General features: G+C 44.1%; 1 protein-coding gene across 1 annotated transcript; it reads right to left on the bottom strand.

Moving 5' to 3' along the window:
• Positions 1–1,225: 1,225 nt before the first annotated feature.
• Positions 1,226–15,189, bottom strand: SUMO1 (small ubiquitin like modifier 1). Its single transcript, XM_054044158.1, has 5 exons — positions 15,012–15,189; positions 7,310–7,384; positions 5,886–5,963; positions 4,676–4,747; positions 1,226–3,802 (listed from the first exon to the last, which is right to left on the bottom strand). The coding sequence occupies exons 1-5, from the start codon at positions 15,021–15,023 to the stop codon at positions 3,734–3,736; spliced, it is 306 nt and encodes a 101-aa protein (XP_053900133.1). The 5' UTR covers positions 15,024–15,189; the 3' UTR covers positions 1,226–3,733.
• Positions 15,190–15,322: the final 133 nt, after the last annotated feature.

The following is a 15,322-nucleotide window of genomic DNA, read 5'->3' as shown; positions in this document are numbered from 1 at the left end:
TCCCCCCCTTACTAGCAACATGCAAGCAAAGCCCAGTCCACCTCTCTGGGTAAAAGAGACCTGGATGCAGCTTGCATAAGAACTTATGAATTCTGTTCCTACAGAACTCCATTTTCAGCCAGAAATGCTCCTTCCACACACCCCTTAACTCCTTCCAGGGAGCAAGGGACCATGGAAAAACATGTCAAAACCACAAAACAGGTATCTGCATGTGATTACGTGGGAGAGACAAGATGGGGGATTATCTTTTTTGGATCAACTTCTGTTGGTGAGAGGGACGAACGTTTGAGCTTACCGAGAGCTCTGTGAAACGTACTCAGTGTCACAGCTAAATCCAAGGTGTAACAGATTGTTTAGCACAGATGAGCCTGGGACCTTTGATTTGTAACTTTGCTAGATACTAAGAATCATAGATTGAAGAGACACCGGAACAGTGTTTAGTATCTTCCTACATGAAGCCTGGGTTGAGTTTCCAAGATTAGTCTTGGGGAGGGGGGTGAGAGAGACTATAGTGTACACTCCCCTAAATCTTCCCAACAGTGCAGCTCCACTGATGGTCACAATGGTAGAGGAGTGTTAACTATAGGTTATTTAACTGCTCACAGCAAGTCCAGATAAAACATGGCTGCCCAACAGCATCATATGTATGCAGCTGAAAGAAGAGCAAAAAAAAGTCTAGTATAGAAAAGACCTCACCATTTCATCTTCACTGGGGTGAGAGAAGGCCCTGTGCAGCAAGCTCTCCACCTAGCTAAAACTCTCTAGTAGTCTCAAAAGAGGGTTCTATGCAGTCCCTCCTCACCTGAGAAGTTAAGGTAAATCAGCATATAAAACGTAGATTGGGAGGAAAAAGGTCCAGCAGTTGGTATGCTAGCCTGGAAGTCAAGAGATCTGGGTACAATTCCCAGCTGTGCTACAGTCTTTCTCTGCCTCAGTTCCTCCTCTGTAAAGCCGGAATAGTGGTAATTTTCCTACCGCACTGATGTTGTGAGCATGTATTTATTAGAAAGATGGAGAGGTGCTCAGATACTGCTGTTACAGAGGCATGTGAGTACTTAAGATATAGCAATCTTTGGTATTTTGGAAAGCATATAGGGAACACCTCAAGGAAACAGTATTTTGCTCCACCATGTGTTATAATAGTGATTTGTTCTTTTGAAGGGCATTTTTCTTCTAGGAATCATTTGGTTAGACATAACACTTAAAAAATTCCATATTCTCTGACTCTTTTAAATCAAAATTTTAATAATTTTAAAAGAATTGTTTAGTGCAGCTAGGAGTACAAAAGAAGTGTACTACCAGATCGGAAAAGGGACACAAACCACAAGCATGAAAGGAAATGCATTTATAACTGTACAGTGAGCTCCATAAAAAACCCTCAAAACCTATCTGTGAAAGCATAAAACATATTTTAGCAAAATGGCAATGTAAATTGAGTTTTCATGAGAAGTGCTTGATGTAAAAACCTGCAAACGCAAGTCCTGTTTATTTGCACGTCACGTGAAGCAGAGGCAGAGCAATGTATTTTTCTACACCATCCTCCCAATCCACCTCCTACCTGAGCTGTAAGACCCATTTGAGTGTGACATTGAGTATGACCCATTCATAACTGTGTGATGCACTGTTGAGATGGCCCAGGCAGGTACCCACAATGGTGGTACCTCTTGAGATGCGGATACCTGGTTAGGAATTGCAATGAGCCCACAACTCATTTTAGATAGGACATCATTCAACCATCAGATGGTAATTAGTTTGGGGTACTACTGACCTGGACCATATGTGATGCAGTGATCTAGAGCAGAGGTGGGCAAACTTTGGCCCACGGGCCAGATCTGGCCCCTCAGGGTTTTGGATCCAGCCCATGGGATTGCCCCCCATGGTGCCGTGGGCCCCGCACCGCTCTCAGAAGCGGCTGGCACCACGTCCCTGCAGTCCCGGGGGGGGGGGGAGGAGGGGGAAGAGCTCTGTACATTGCCCTTGCCTCCAGACACCGCCCCCCACAGCTCCCTTTGGTTGTGGCCAATGGGAGCTTCGGGGGAGGTACCTGGAGGTGTGAAAAGGGCAGCGCACGCAGAGCCCACCTCCCCCACAGGGGCCGCAGCGTTTCCTGGAGCAGCGCGGGGCCGGGGACAGGGCAGGCGTGCAGGGAGCCTGCCCTGGCGCCACCCCAGAGCCGCTTTAGGTAAGCAGTGCCAGGCCGGAGCCCGAACCCTGCCTGCACCCTGCCCCCCAACTCCCTGCCCTAAGCCCCCTGCCTGCACCTTGCACCCCAACCCTGCCCTGAGCCCTCTCCTGCAGTCCACACCCCTCCTGCACCCTTGCCGAGCCCCCTCCTGCACCCCAACCCTCTTCCCTAAGCCCCCTCATATAGCCTGCACCCCTCCTCTGCCCCAATCCCTTGCCCTGAGTCCCTTACAGCACACCGCACCCCCTCTCACACTCCGCACTACCTCCAGCCCCCCACCCCTTGCCCTGCATACAATTTCCCCACCTAGCTGTGGCCCTCTGCCCAAAAAGTTTGCCCACCCCTGATCTAGAGGGAAAAGGTTAACTTTTTTTTGGGGGGGGGGGGGGGTGAGGGGCAGGAGGGTTAAAAAAAAAAAAAAAAACTATTTCCTTCCAACTCTCCCTTCCAAGTTACAGGTTTCAATCTAACCTCTCGTTTTAGAATCCAAACTGAAGCTCCAAGTACATATCATCATTCAACAGGTACCAGAAACAGCTGATAGTTTCAAGAGAAAGGAATGCACATTACTATTAAAAAAATAAAAATCAATGAGTATTCAACACTTGGAGTAAGCAGGGAACAATAGAATTCTAGTTTACAGAGTATATTTTAAGAGTATAATATTTGCTGGCTCTGATCAATATTTACTAAATAAGCACATCTCTTGCTTTTTCATCTCCAAATATTTGAAAAGAAAATACAAATTGTTAATGTTTATAAAATTGTTTTTCTTGTTTATTTTAATGAAGCTGGTACAGACAACGTCCATTCAAAACCCATGTCCCAGGCCAAAAGGTACAAACAAGAATGTCAGAATACTACAAGTGTCTGCTGTGTACATTCTTGCATGAATATCTGTGTATTAATTGCTATATGAAAGAACTTTTCTGGGCTCTTCTGCCAAAATTTAAGAATCAACAGGGTTTTCAATTTTATGTCTTCTGTGTAGCCATCTCTGGAGGAAAGTACAGATGACACCAGTTCTATCTTTTTCATTTGCAACTGGACAATCTTCTTTCCTGGGCCCCGAGCACAATTTAAGGAAAACAGCTCTCAATTATGGACACACAATTTCTCCATTGTTTAGTTCTCTGAAAAACTTCATCTCCCACTGAAAGTTATAGTCCAGGAGTGAAACAGTCACACATCAAAACTTCAGGGCTGATTTGGAAGTCATTAGGAACACTTGCCCACCTGGCAGATCTTACAACCTTCGTGCCTGAAATGCACGATCCTAGTGAACATACAAATGCATGTGTGTACATGTAATTTTAAAGGGGAGGGGGAAAAGGAGCAGGGCTGCAGCTGGATCACAAGAGTTCAGCACAATGAAAACAGAAATTATAGTGTATAATGAGCACGAGAATTCAAGATACCAAATGTTTGAAAATAAGTTCCCAGAGATGGGGTGCCAGTTTCAGTTCAGTGTTGAACGCCACATTACAAAAGAACTATTATTTAAAAATAAAAAAGGATTAAGGGGAAAGAAAAAACAAACGAAAGGATCTAAACTGTCGAGTGACCCCCTGTCTGTTCCTGATAAACTTCAATCACATCTTCCTCCTCCATCCCCAGCTGTGAGAACAGGGAAAAAAAACAAAAACAAAAACACACAAAATTGTTATAAATCAGATGTTTTGAATGCACAGCAGCTCCTGGACAAGCAAGGGAGCTAAAGGTTTTCTTCCTCTCCCCAGCCATATTTCCTCAAAAGGACAAAGCGGTGGAAAAATACTCCTCTGTCACTGCCTTATTAGTCAACACTAACAACTTTATTTAGTCCGCTCTCCCACCCCCCAAGTCACTTGTTTCATCTTTGCAGCACATCTAGTTCAGAACTGGCAATATTCTGTGAGGAGTCCAAATCCTTTTCCAGATCTCAAAAAATCATTGGCTATTTAAAAAAAAACTTCTCTAACTTTATTCTTGTGCAGCTGTTGCATGATTGTCATGCAATTGTGTCCCAATGGCATAATGACTATGCAAATTATAGACCATGTAGCTTACTTGGTTATAACAAAGGACTTTCATCTCAGAAACTACAACTGATATCTAAAGTTTTCAATTCTCCCCTTACACAGGTTATTCTAGACAGCTGAAAGTTTAAGACCAAAAGATGATTACATCAACACTGCATAATTCACATCCTGAGTCCAAAAGGTCAGTCTTTATAACTTCTGCAATACCAGGAAGAAATTTATGCAACAGTTAAGTATAATCATGATATGGATGGTAAACAGAAAACAAGCTACTTGTGTTTTCCCACCTCTCTCTGGTAAAGATGAGTACATATACTTGTATAAAAAAAACGTTTTCAAGCAGATAACGGAGGTTTTGACTGCACAGTGAAATCCCTAACATGCAAAGCACAGTCTGACTATTTTTTTAGTTGTCCCAGGGTGCATTGTTTAAGCTGCCACTTGCCTTCTATTAAGGAAAGAAACTCACCTCTTTGGGGGTATGATTATCAGTAATTCTCTGACCCTCGAAGAGGAACCTGAGCGAATTCATTGGAACTCCCTAAAACAAGCCACAGAAATGTTTAGTAAAGCCCATGTAAGCTTTTAAAAATTGATACACAAATAATATTACATTTTCAATATAAGCAAAGAATTTGAAAACTGAAGATTAGGTACTAGCCCCTGATGTGCAGGCATCTAAGCTGTGTGTATTTTATTCCGCACCTAGTGCACTAAACTAGTTAAGCGAATTTTAACTTGAAGTACAATTTTATTCTGAAAGCAGACTGTAGTTGTGTATTTGTCGTCAACCACCACCACATGAAGTCTGTTCAGTTTACAAGAAAAGAGTTTGTTTTTTTGACTCCGCTCCACCCTGCAAACTCTACCTAATATCTGAAAGTCAAGCTGGGTTCTTTCTGACTTGCAAATCGACAGTAATACGATTTTTGTTCTCAGAAATTGGGTAATGTTTCTGTCAATGATATGTATTCCGGCACCCCCTTTCTCAACACTCCCACACCCAGCATCACCACAAACTGACCAGACTCCTTCCCCCACTATCCTTTCTGCACAAGTTGGAGGGGCAGGGGAATCACTCATGTCTGGGAAAAGGGGTGCTGGAAGGCTGGCATCTCTAATGGGGATGAGAAAATGGTGATGCTTTGTCTGTGGTGTATGGTGGTTGTGCTAGTGGTTAGGTACGTATCTGAGGGGAAAAAGAGGGTATGAACAGTTAGACACCGTAACTTTTCTTTTCCTGGTTTTGTGAATTTGGGTTAGGTATGTGTGTGGGCCTGCTTTAACAAACACAACACGGTGGTTTTGTGTATTAATTGTGCATTTCACTTTGAGCTGTAAGAGGTAAAGCGTCTTTTACAGTACCCATAAGTACGTGCATGAGCATATTAAAAAAAGGGAGCATTTGCTTTTAACAGCTACCTTGTAATTTCAACCAATAATTTGAACACATTATAACAGGACAAGGTCCACACCATGCAATCCAGCATAAATGCTAATGACTGTCAAACTCAATTAGGAGGTCCACTGTACTTGTTCTGTGGTTGTTGGGCCTATCCCTCTGGTGAACAGAGATTTGACATGAGTTCACCTGTCCAAGCAGATCCCTTTACTTGAGAAAGGGAGGAAGAAGAGGTTAAAGTGCTTTTGCAATAGGATAGTGCCATTGTTTCACAAACCTGTCTTTGACAGTATGATTCTTTGAGTTTCTTGAGATGTGTTGTCATTTTCACCTTGAAGTGAATTTCACTGCTGTCCTAAGAACAGAACAGGAAGAAGTTACCCCTCTTTGTAATAACTATTTGTTTTGTTTGAAGCAGGTTTTAATTTTTACACTTTATTATTACAAAGTGTATCCAACACCAGCTTTACCGGACAGCTGGACCATTGATGTGCTTACAGTAATGTTTGATAAGTTATCCTACTAGAGATTCATATTACAACACATTAAGCAGAACTCACCATTCACTTCCACGGGGAGTTCTGCTTAAAAATAGATGGTATGATATGGTTTGTGGTTTGCTAAAGACATTTTGAATTTAAAAATTATTAATAGTCTGTCTCTCCATCTTTATCCTCTTATCTGCCTAATAAAAATATCATCATACACAGCAAATCTCTGGTCTCATGTTCCAGAAGAGGCAAGTTAAGCTCACACTTCAAAATACATAATAAAATCCTGCTCATTAGAGAGTGTCTATCATTGTAGACATGCTGTCTCAGCAATACAATAGTAAGTTAAAGTGAAGCTGTAAAGGACTTGTCCCTTGTCCTACAAAAAGATACATTACTGCAAGAGGTGACAAAATGATTAAAAATGCAAGTGTTTGAAATAGCTTATGTGTCACTGGGCCACATTCAGCCCTTATCTAAGTGATTACAATATCTAATTGGAATTGCACCATCTTATGCCTAGATTGAATTTGGTCCTCAGATTCCAACCAGCACCAAATTGCCAGGCTAATAAAGTATTAACATTCCTAATGTTAAGAGTGCAAGTGAACCAGTAGCTCCCGCAGTACTCTGTGGTTCTACACAGAATTACTTCAGCTCATGAAGGAAGGCCTTGAAGTTCATTCCCTGCACTACTGAAAATTATAGCCTTTATCTCCGAAGAGAAGTTGATGGCTACAGTCTGAATTGGGCTCCCCTCCACAAATTGTTAAGTAAACAACCAATGGCACCTTCATCCCATTCCTGTCTAGGAGGAAAGATGGTATTTTGCTTAATGCTGGATAGGGACTCAGGCTATCTAAAACCAGCTGTTACAGACTTCCGGTATGACCGCAAGCAAGTCACTTAGTCTCTCTGTTCATCAATCCCTCATCTGTAACACAGGGATACTACTAATCCATTCACTCACAAAGGAGTTGAAAGGATAACAATTAATATTTTGAGACACCTAGAGCTGTACTGAGAACCACCATTGGCAACTGGTAAATAGGAGGGTAATTTGGGGGGGGAAACTCCAGACCAAAGAATTGTTAGGGTACCAGAATTCAACTGTTCATGTGTGTAATTAAGAGAAAGGATCCATCTGCAAGCTATATATATGGACAACTAGGAAATATCCACCAGTAACTGATTATGTAAAAGAACTCACCTGCCCAATGACTTTGAGTTTAATGTATTCTCCCTCTTTCTTATCTCCCAAGTCCTCAGCTGAAGGTTTTGCTTCCTGAAATAAAAACATTCCACAGGGATATTGATAAATCCCACTTAACTTTCATTGGACAGTACAACTTCTCCCTTACTACAATGAATCAGCACTACATCAGTGATTCAGCACTATACCAGTGACTAACAGCATCTTTGAAAGAGGAACAGATGAGAGAAGGGATGAATTAGAAGATAGATATAAAAACAAAGAAAGCAATTTTACACCAGTTTAACTCCATTGAAATAAGCTCAAAAATAGAAATATGGAGAAAGCAGTACTAGGTCTTACCCTGTCCTATATGGTAGAATAGCGGCAGAAGTAAACAGATTTTGTTGTGTGTAATCGCATCAGTGTGTAAAGATGCACCACAAGTCACTACCACTTTCAAAGAATGAGCAGACCCCTCACTCCCATGTGTAAACAGCATCCCCAATTAATAGCTTGTGTCATGGTATGTTTGTTATAAGTAAGGCTGCGAGTTTGTCACAGAGGTCACGGATTCCGTGACTTTCCGCGACTTCTGCAGCGGCCGGTCGCCTGGCTCAGGGGCAGCTCAGGCAGCCCCTGTGCCAGGCTGCTGCTGGGGCAGTCTCTTGGGCCCCCACACCCTCCCACCCCAGCAGCAGAGTTTGGGTGTGGGAGGGGGTAGGGGCACCAGACGGGGTGGCGCTTACCTGGTGCTCTCCCCAGAAGCAGTGACATCCCCCTCACTCAGCTGCTAGGCAGAAGCATGGCCAGGCAGCTCTGCAGGCTGCCTTCGCCCAGAGCACTGGCTTTGCAGCGCTCATTGGCTGGAAACTACGGCCAATGGAAGCTGCGGGGGCGGTGCCTGCAGGTGGAGGCAGCCCGCAGAGCTGCCTGGCCACACCTCTGCCTAGCAGCTGAGTGAAGGGGATGTCGCTGCTTCTGGGGAGATCCCCGGGTAAGCACCACCCTATCTGGTGCCCCTACCCCCTCCCACACCCAAATTCTGCTGCTGTCGCCGCTTCTGGGGAGCCACTCAGGTAAGCACCACGCAGAGCCCGCCTCACCCCATCCCATGCCCCGACCCCCTGCACCCTCCCACATCCAAACTCTGCTGCTGCCTGCGGGGGGAGGCACGGAGCCAGGTAGAGAGCCTCCCGGTCCCACCAACCTCCCCACCAACCTCCCCCTGCCCCCCAGCACCAGCAGGGGTCCTGGGCTGCATACTGCCGCCCACGCCCGCCCTCCAAGCAGCCGGGTCGCCCTCCCCCAGCACCAGCAGGGCCCCCGGGAAGTCCCTCTCCCCCCAAGTTTTATTCACTGGTATTTTAGTAAAAGTCATGGACAGGTCACAGGCGTGAATTTGTTTACTGCCCATGACTGGTCCGTGACTTTTACTAAAAATACCTGTGACTAAAACGTTGCCTTAGATATAAACCATTTTATAAAACAGTGTGTGGGACTAAGTATCTAAGTAACTTTTATAATTTTAAAACTACTGTATAAATATGTTATGGTTAAGAATTGTAATGTCTACCTTAACTAGATCAGGATACCTTAACTAGATCAGGATACATTTTATAGGCAAGTTTGATGTATGAACTCTTGAGCAATAAGGTCTTCTACAGGAGTGAAATACGCTGAATAATACATGAACTGAGAGCATTAAACAGAAGAGCTTTCATATTAATTACTGATAGATTAGACACAAGTCAAAGATTTGGTTACATCTAGCCCCATCCTACCTGTCATTGCATATTTTGGGTTAGACTTACAGTTTTGTACATTTTGGTGTATTATGGCATTGAACAAGGTTACACCTAACCTCTAATTACTGCATAAATTCAAGCAGATGCTGGATAGAGAAATCTTTAAAAAAAGTCTTCAGAGAGGAGGATCTCACCAAACTACAGGCCATGTTTCAATCACCTTTCTTCAGCAGCCCGTTGCCCAGCAAGATAGGCAAGATCATCAAAGCTGTTATAGCTCCCCAATGCCAGAATTTCTTCTTCACAATAAAGACTTACACCCTCCCTGCCACTCCCCCTCCACTGTCCTGCCATATGAACATGCCTCAACCCAAATCTCAAGAGACCACTTGTAGAAGTGAGAGGATAGTTTGGATCACATTCTTGGCTAGAAAAGGACCAAAAAACAGACATTTTCTGGAGACCTAGATCATGGACCTCTTTCATCTAATGGCCGATTGCTCTCCTGTGACTATAGAAAGGGTTTGCAAAAAGAACATTTTTAGCATTTGCGCACTGGATAGAATAATTCTCCAAAAGAGGAGAGAGACTAATTTCTGCACACCCACTGAAGTATAACATAACTTCATGCTGATTAGTCATTTGCTTTGCTAACACATGCGAAATCCATCACTACAAGGGGTATTTAAATTCTAAGTGTATGTAGTCACCATCTCTGTTCACTATGCAAGAGAACCAATTTGCAAGCCAGCCTGCTGTCCTCATAAGAGAAGACTTCACTACCATGCAGAGGATTCCGACTAACTCTTGTCATTGTTCTACCCATCTAGCTGTCCTGACCAGAGTTTCTGAGCTTGTGTGGGGTATCACAGAGTTCATGCTCTTGAGTCTAAAGCAGAGCATCACTACTATGACAGCCCTCCTTGGTTGGATATGAGTGGAAAGCAATGACCCATAGGGGGCTTGATTCCTGTCCTCAATTCCACGAAACTCAGGCAGTGCAAGCCAAATGCAATGAGAAAGGGGGATAGTAGGAAGATAAAAAGGGAATTACTGGGATCAAAATATCAGTATGTCTCAAAGATGAAGATTAAGGCCTTAGGTAACCCCACTATACACCAAACTGGAGCAAAAGCAGAGCTGGAATTTGTTTTTTTGGGAGGGGGAGGGGAGGGGAAGGGGGAGAGGGACTGAAATGGGTTAGAGTCAAGAATGGCATTGCCAACAACTGAAGTTTAAAAAGTAAAATCCCAGTAATCTGGCTCCAAACAAGGGCAGGCAAAACTGAAAGAGATCCCCCTATTGCAGGTTTAAGGGAAAAAAAATGTGTGTGGATGGGAAAGCCACCAGAAGAAGTTAAAGAACAAATGCACAGAGTTAGGTAGACTTGATGGCAACTAAGTTACAATCACTCATTTTTAAATTAAACATTTCACAAACAGATCATGTGCAAGTCCCTACCACTTAACATGCAGTTAAAAGACTGGTATTTACTATCATACTAGGAAAATAAAGTTTTTTTTTACTTAGCGGTTAAAAAGAAAAATTTTAAATAAAACTGCTTCTGAATCAGAGTCTGACTTTTCATTAGGGCCATAAAAAGTTCCTACAGCCACTGTTTTACAGAAAGCAGCATAAAACATGTTCTCCAATACCTATCTCACACTTATGTCATGAGATTTAATTAATTAGTGCTTGTAAAACACTTTGAAGTCCTTGGATGAAAGGTGCTGAAAGGGCCAAGTATTTATTACTGCAACTAACGGAACCACAAAACAAAACACTCCAAATGCTGCATTGTAATTTGCTTATAACAATAAATTAGTTACCTAATTTTTTATAGATTTTGAGCTTCAATTTTCAAGAACATAATACGCAATAAGATTTTAGAATCATGATTATAAGATGATTCGTACACAAACCATTAGTGCTGACATTTAGCAAACAAGTGGTGCTAATTTATGTATTCTGCCTATTCTCCTAACAGTTTGCAATATTTTAGCTAAAAGAAATGCTACATGAAGCCAATATTATGCTGATTCATTCTTCTATATTTAATTAGAAGTTAAATTTGCTTTATTAGATTCTACAATTTCCCCCTTTATTAAACCAATCTAGACACTTACCCCTACTGTGACTTTGTCTGTTCCCCATATTCTGGGATTGTTACCTAGGACCCATGAGCTTTTTGTATCCCCCCTCCTTTTTCTCTTTATTATCACTAAGATTTTTTTTATCTCATCCTAATGAAAACTAAACTGATTATATCCCACTTTGGGAATGGGCGACAGGGGATGGATCAACTGATTACCTTTTCTGTTCATTCCCTCTGGGGCACCTGGCATTGCCCATTGTCGGAAGACAGGATACTGGGCTAGATGGACCTTTGGTCTGACCCAGTATGGCTGTTCTTATGTTCACTGTTTATATTAAAACAGCTGTAATTGCCATCAACAACAAATGATTATATCCCTGGAGGACAATGTCCTCTGAAACAACTATTTCCAGCACAAGATAGGAGAAAAAGAATCTGTAGTTTTTCCATGCAACATGGCTAACTCCAAGAAAATTTATTTGCGTAGAAAGATGAGCACTAGTATCACCTTAGATCCCATTCCCACTATCATTTATGAATGTTTAACTCTAGTCAACTAGTCATTGACTTCAATGGAACTAACTGTGGAAGTAAAAGTTAAGCGTGTGTTTACATGTTTGTTTCACTATAAGGCCCTTATCTTCAAGAGCTTACATGCATGCTACACTTTATGGGTCGCAAGAGCTCCCACTCAAGTCAATGAGATTACTCAAAGTGCATAACGCTAAGCATATGCATAAATCTTTGCAGATTTGAGGCATAACAAAGGATTACTTATTGAAGGCTGCTTTTTGTAAGAGATATGTGGCTTAATTCAACATAAGAATGGCCATATTGGGTCAGAGCAATGGTCCACCTAGCACAGTATCCTAGCTTTCGACAGTGGCCAATGCCAGATGCTACAGACGTTCTCAGACTTTTATACTAGTGACCCCTTTCACACAGCAAGCCTCCGAGTGTGACCCACCTTATACATTAAAAACACTTTTTTATATATTTAATACCATTATAAATACTGGAGGCAAGCGGGGTTTGGGGTGGAGGTCTGAGAGCTCGCGACCCCCCATGTAATAACCTTGCGACCGCCCTGAGGGGTCCCAACCCCCACTTTAAGAACCCCTGCTTCAGAGGAGATGAACAAAACAGGGCAATCATTGAGAAGTGCATCCCATTGTCCAGTCCCAGCATCTGGCAGTCAGAGGGTGAGGGACACCCACACCGTGGGGTTGCATCCTAGACAGTATTTGGTCCTGCTATGAGGGCAGGGGACTGGACTAGATGACCGCTCGAGGTCACTTCCAGTCCTAGAATCTATGAATAATCCTGACCATCTTGGCTAATACCCATTCATGGACCTATCCTCCATGAACTTACCTAATTCATTTTTGAACCCAATTATACTTTTGGCCTTTGCCACATCCCCTGGCCACAAGTTCCCCAGGTTGACTGTGCATTGTGTGTTGTTTGTTTTAAACCTGCTGCCTGTTAATTTCATGGGGTGACCCCTGGTTTTTGTGTTATGGGACGGGGTAAATAATACTTCCATATTCATTTTTTCCTGAACTATTCATGATTTTATAGACCTCCATCATACTCCCCCTTAGTCATCTCTTTTCCAAGCTGAACAGTCCCTGACTTTTTAATCTCTCCTGATATGGAAGCTGTTCCACATTCCCAATCATTTTTGTTGCCTTTCTCGGTATGTTTTCCAATTCTAATATATCTTTTTTGAGATGGGATGACCAGAACTGCATGCGGCATTCACAGTGTAGGTGTACCAGTGATTTATGTTGTGGGATTATGACATTTACTGTTTATTATCTATGCTTTCCTAATGGTTCCTAACATTCTGTTAGCTTTTTTGACTTCTGCTACACATTCAACCGGTGTTGTCAGAGAACTAGCCACAATGACTTCAAGATCTCTTTCTTGAGTGCTAACAGCTAATTTAGATCCCATCATTTTATAGTATTGTTGGGATATTTTCCAATGTGCATTACTTTGCATTTATCAACACTGAATTTTGTGTGCCATTTTCTTGCCCAATCACCCAGTTTCATGAGATCCCTTTGTAACTCTACACAGTCTGCTTTGGATTGAACTATCATGAGTAATTTTATGTCATCTGCATAAAACTTTGTCACTGCAGTGCTAACCCCTTTTTCCAGGTCATTTATGAATATGTTGAACAGCACTGGTATCAGTACAGATCCTTGGACAACCACGTTATTTACCTCTCTCCATTCTGAAAACAGACCATTTATTCCTATCCTTTGTTTCCTGTCTTACAACAAGTTACTGATCCATGAGAGGGCATTCCCTCTTATCCCAGGACTGCTATTCTGAACAGATTTAGTTGGAATCTGATTAGTTATTATGGAACACGGTCACCTCATTGAACAACTTCCCCTTATCTCTATTACTAGCATCACATTGGAGTCAAATGGAAAGAGTTCTTAGAAAAAGGGCATTATACTGCAAACTATTAACAACTTGAATAGTCCTTACCCAGGCAAGTAGTTCAATTTATGACAAAGAGCACTACTTACATCAATAAGAGCAATTATGTGAGCAAAGGTCTGCAGGATCTGGTCCAAAGTTTCCTCTCCCCCTCCTCCATTTATACTGCTAGTTTACTTTCTGCATTTTATTTAAGCCTTGTCTACTTGTTGGGGGACTTATTCTGATGACAGCCATCGGTTGCCAGACACCTGCAGAGCTTCACTAGTGTAAACCCTTAGCAGCAACAGGCAATGCCATTATTTGCACTAGTTAAGTCTACTTCTGCTTGAACTCAGGGTTAAAGTCCACCAGTGTAAATAGTGACTTTTCCTGTCCACACTAGGGATTTCTTAAACCTTACCTACATTAATAGATGTAATGGGGTCCATACTGGAGATATGTCATGGCCCAATTTTCACTTTCCCTTCTAACCAGTTTTACTTACTGATTCTCATATACCAACAGTGCTTGATTTCTCAACACTACAGAAGCATTCTAGAGCATTTCCAAATTAAAAAAAAAAAAAAAACCACATCACACACCACACATTGCTCGTTAGGTTTCAAAAAACTTCTATGAAAAATTCACATTTTTCATGCCAACACTAGTTGAGAGTGTCATCTAAAGACAGAATATATACACTCACAATCCACACACACTACAATTTAATGAACGTCATTAATATTTCCTGAACAAATCTTGGGAATGAAATAACGTAGCCAGGATGTGATCTGAATTAGGGGCACTAAACACAATCAAAACAACACCCCAACATGAGGATAGGCCTAAACAGGAAAGAAGCTTAAACCCTGGCTGCAGCTATCAGCCTCGTCTCCTGCTGTCAGATCCGAGCCAGGTTGCAAACCCTGGGGCTGCCTCTCCCTCCTCCGGCCCCGAGCAGGGGGGTCATGGGGCAGGCCAGAGCCGGGGGCACCAGCGAACGACCCCCCTTAAAGCAGGCCAAGAAAGGCTTCCATTGTATGACCTGGGGCCTAGGCAGGCCGGGCCAAGCAGTCACGGGAGGGGACCCCCCAGCCCCAGCTGGAGAGGGAGCAGTGGAGTGTGGGGGCATCGCGGAGTGTGGGGGGGCCGCTGTCCGGGCCCTTCTCCCGGGGGGTGCGAGGCGGAGCCCCGCTGAGGAGGCGCGGGGTAGGGGGGGCTGCGCCCGGGCACTAGACGGGGCCAACCCCCGCCGCTCAAGGGCCTGCAGGGCCCCCCTACCCCGGCGCCTCTTGCCCCCCTCCTCCTCCTCCTCCTCCAGTCTCCATTGCGGGCTACGGAGAAGCGGCGGGGAGGCCGCCGGCCTGGCTCCGGAGCCTCGCGCCCTCCGCCGCGGTCCGCTGAGCCCGGCCAGCCGGCCGCGGGGGGCCCCTACCTGGTCAGACATGGCTTTGCCCGTGGTCTCCGGCGCCAGCCCCGCTCGGTCGCTAGGCTCCTTTCTCTGCCCCTCGGCAGCACAACACAGGCCAGGCGGGCGGGATTTCCTGTGCGCTGAGCTCACTTCCCGCCCGCCCGGCGTGGCAGCCTCCCTCCCTCCGTCCTTCCCGGGGCAGCCCTGCGGGGAGCAGGCGGCGGCGGCAGCTCCGGGGGGCGGCGGGGCGCTGCTGCGCTCTGCCCCCAGCCGGGCGGACAGTGGTTTCTGGCCTTGTCAGCCGTGCCGGGTTTTTTCGCCCTGAGCCAAGTTCA

This window comes from Malaclemys terrapin, chromosome 11, assembly GCF_027887155.1.
Source record: "Malaclemys terrapin pileata isolate rMalTer1 chromosome 11, rMalTer1.hap1, whole genome shotgun sequence".
Taxonomy (NCBI): Eukaryota; Metazoa; Chordata; order Testudines; family Emydidae; genus Malaclemys; species Malaclemys terrapin.
The sequence above is the reverse complement of the archived record's forward strand: the minus strand, read 5'-3'. Positions and strand labels throughout refer to the sequence as shown.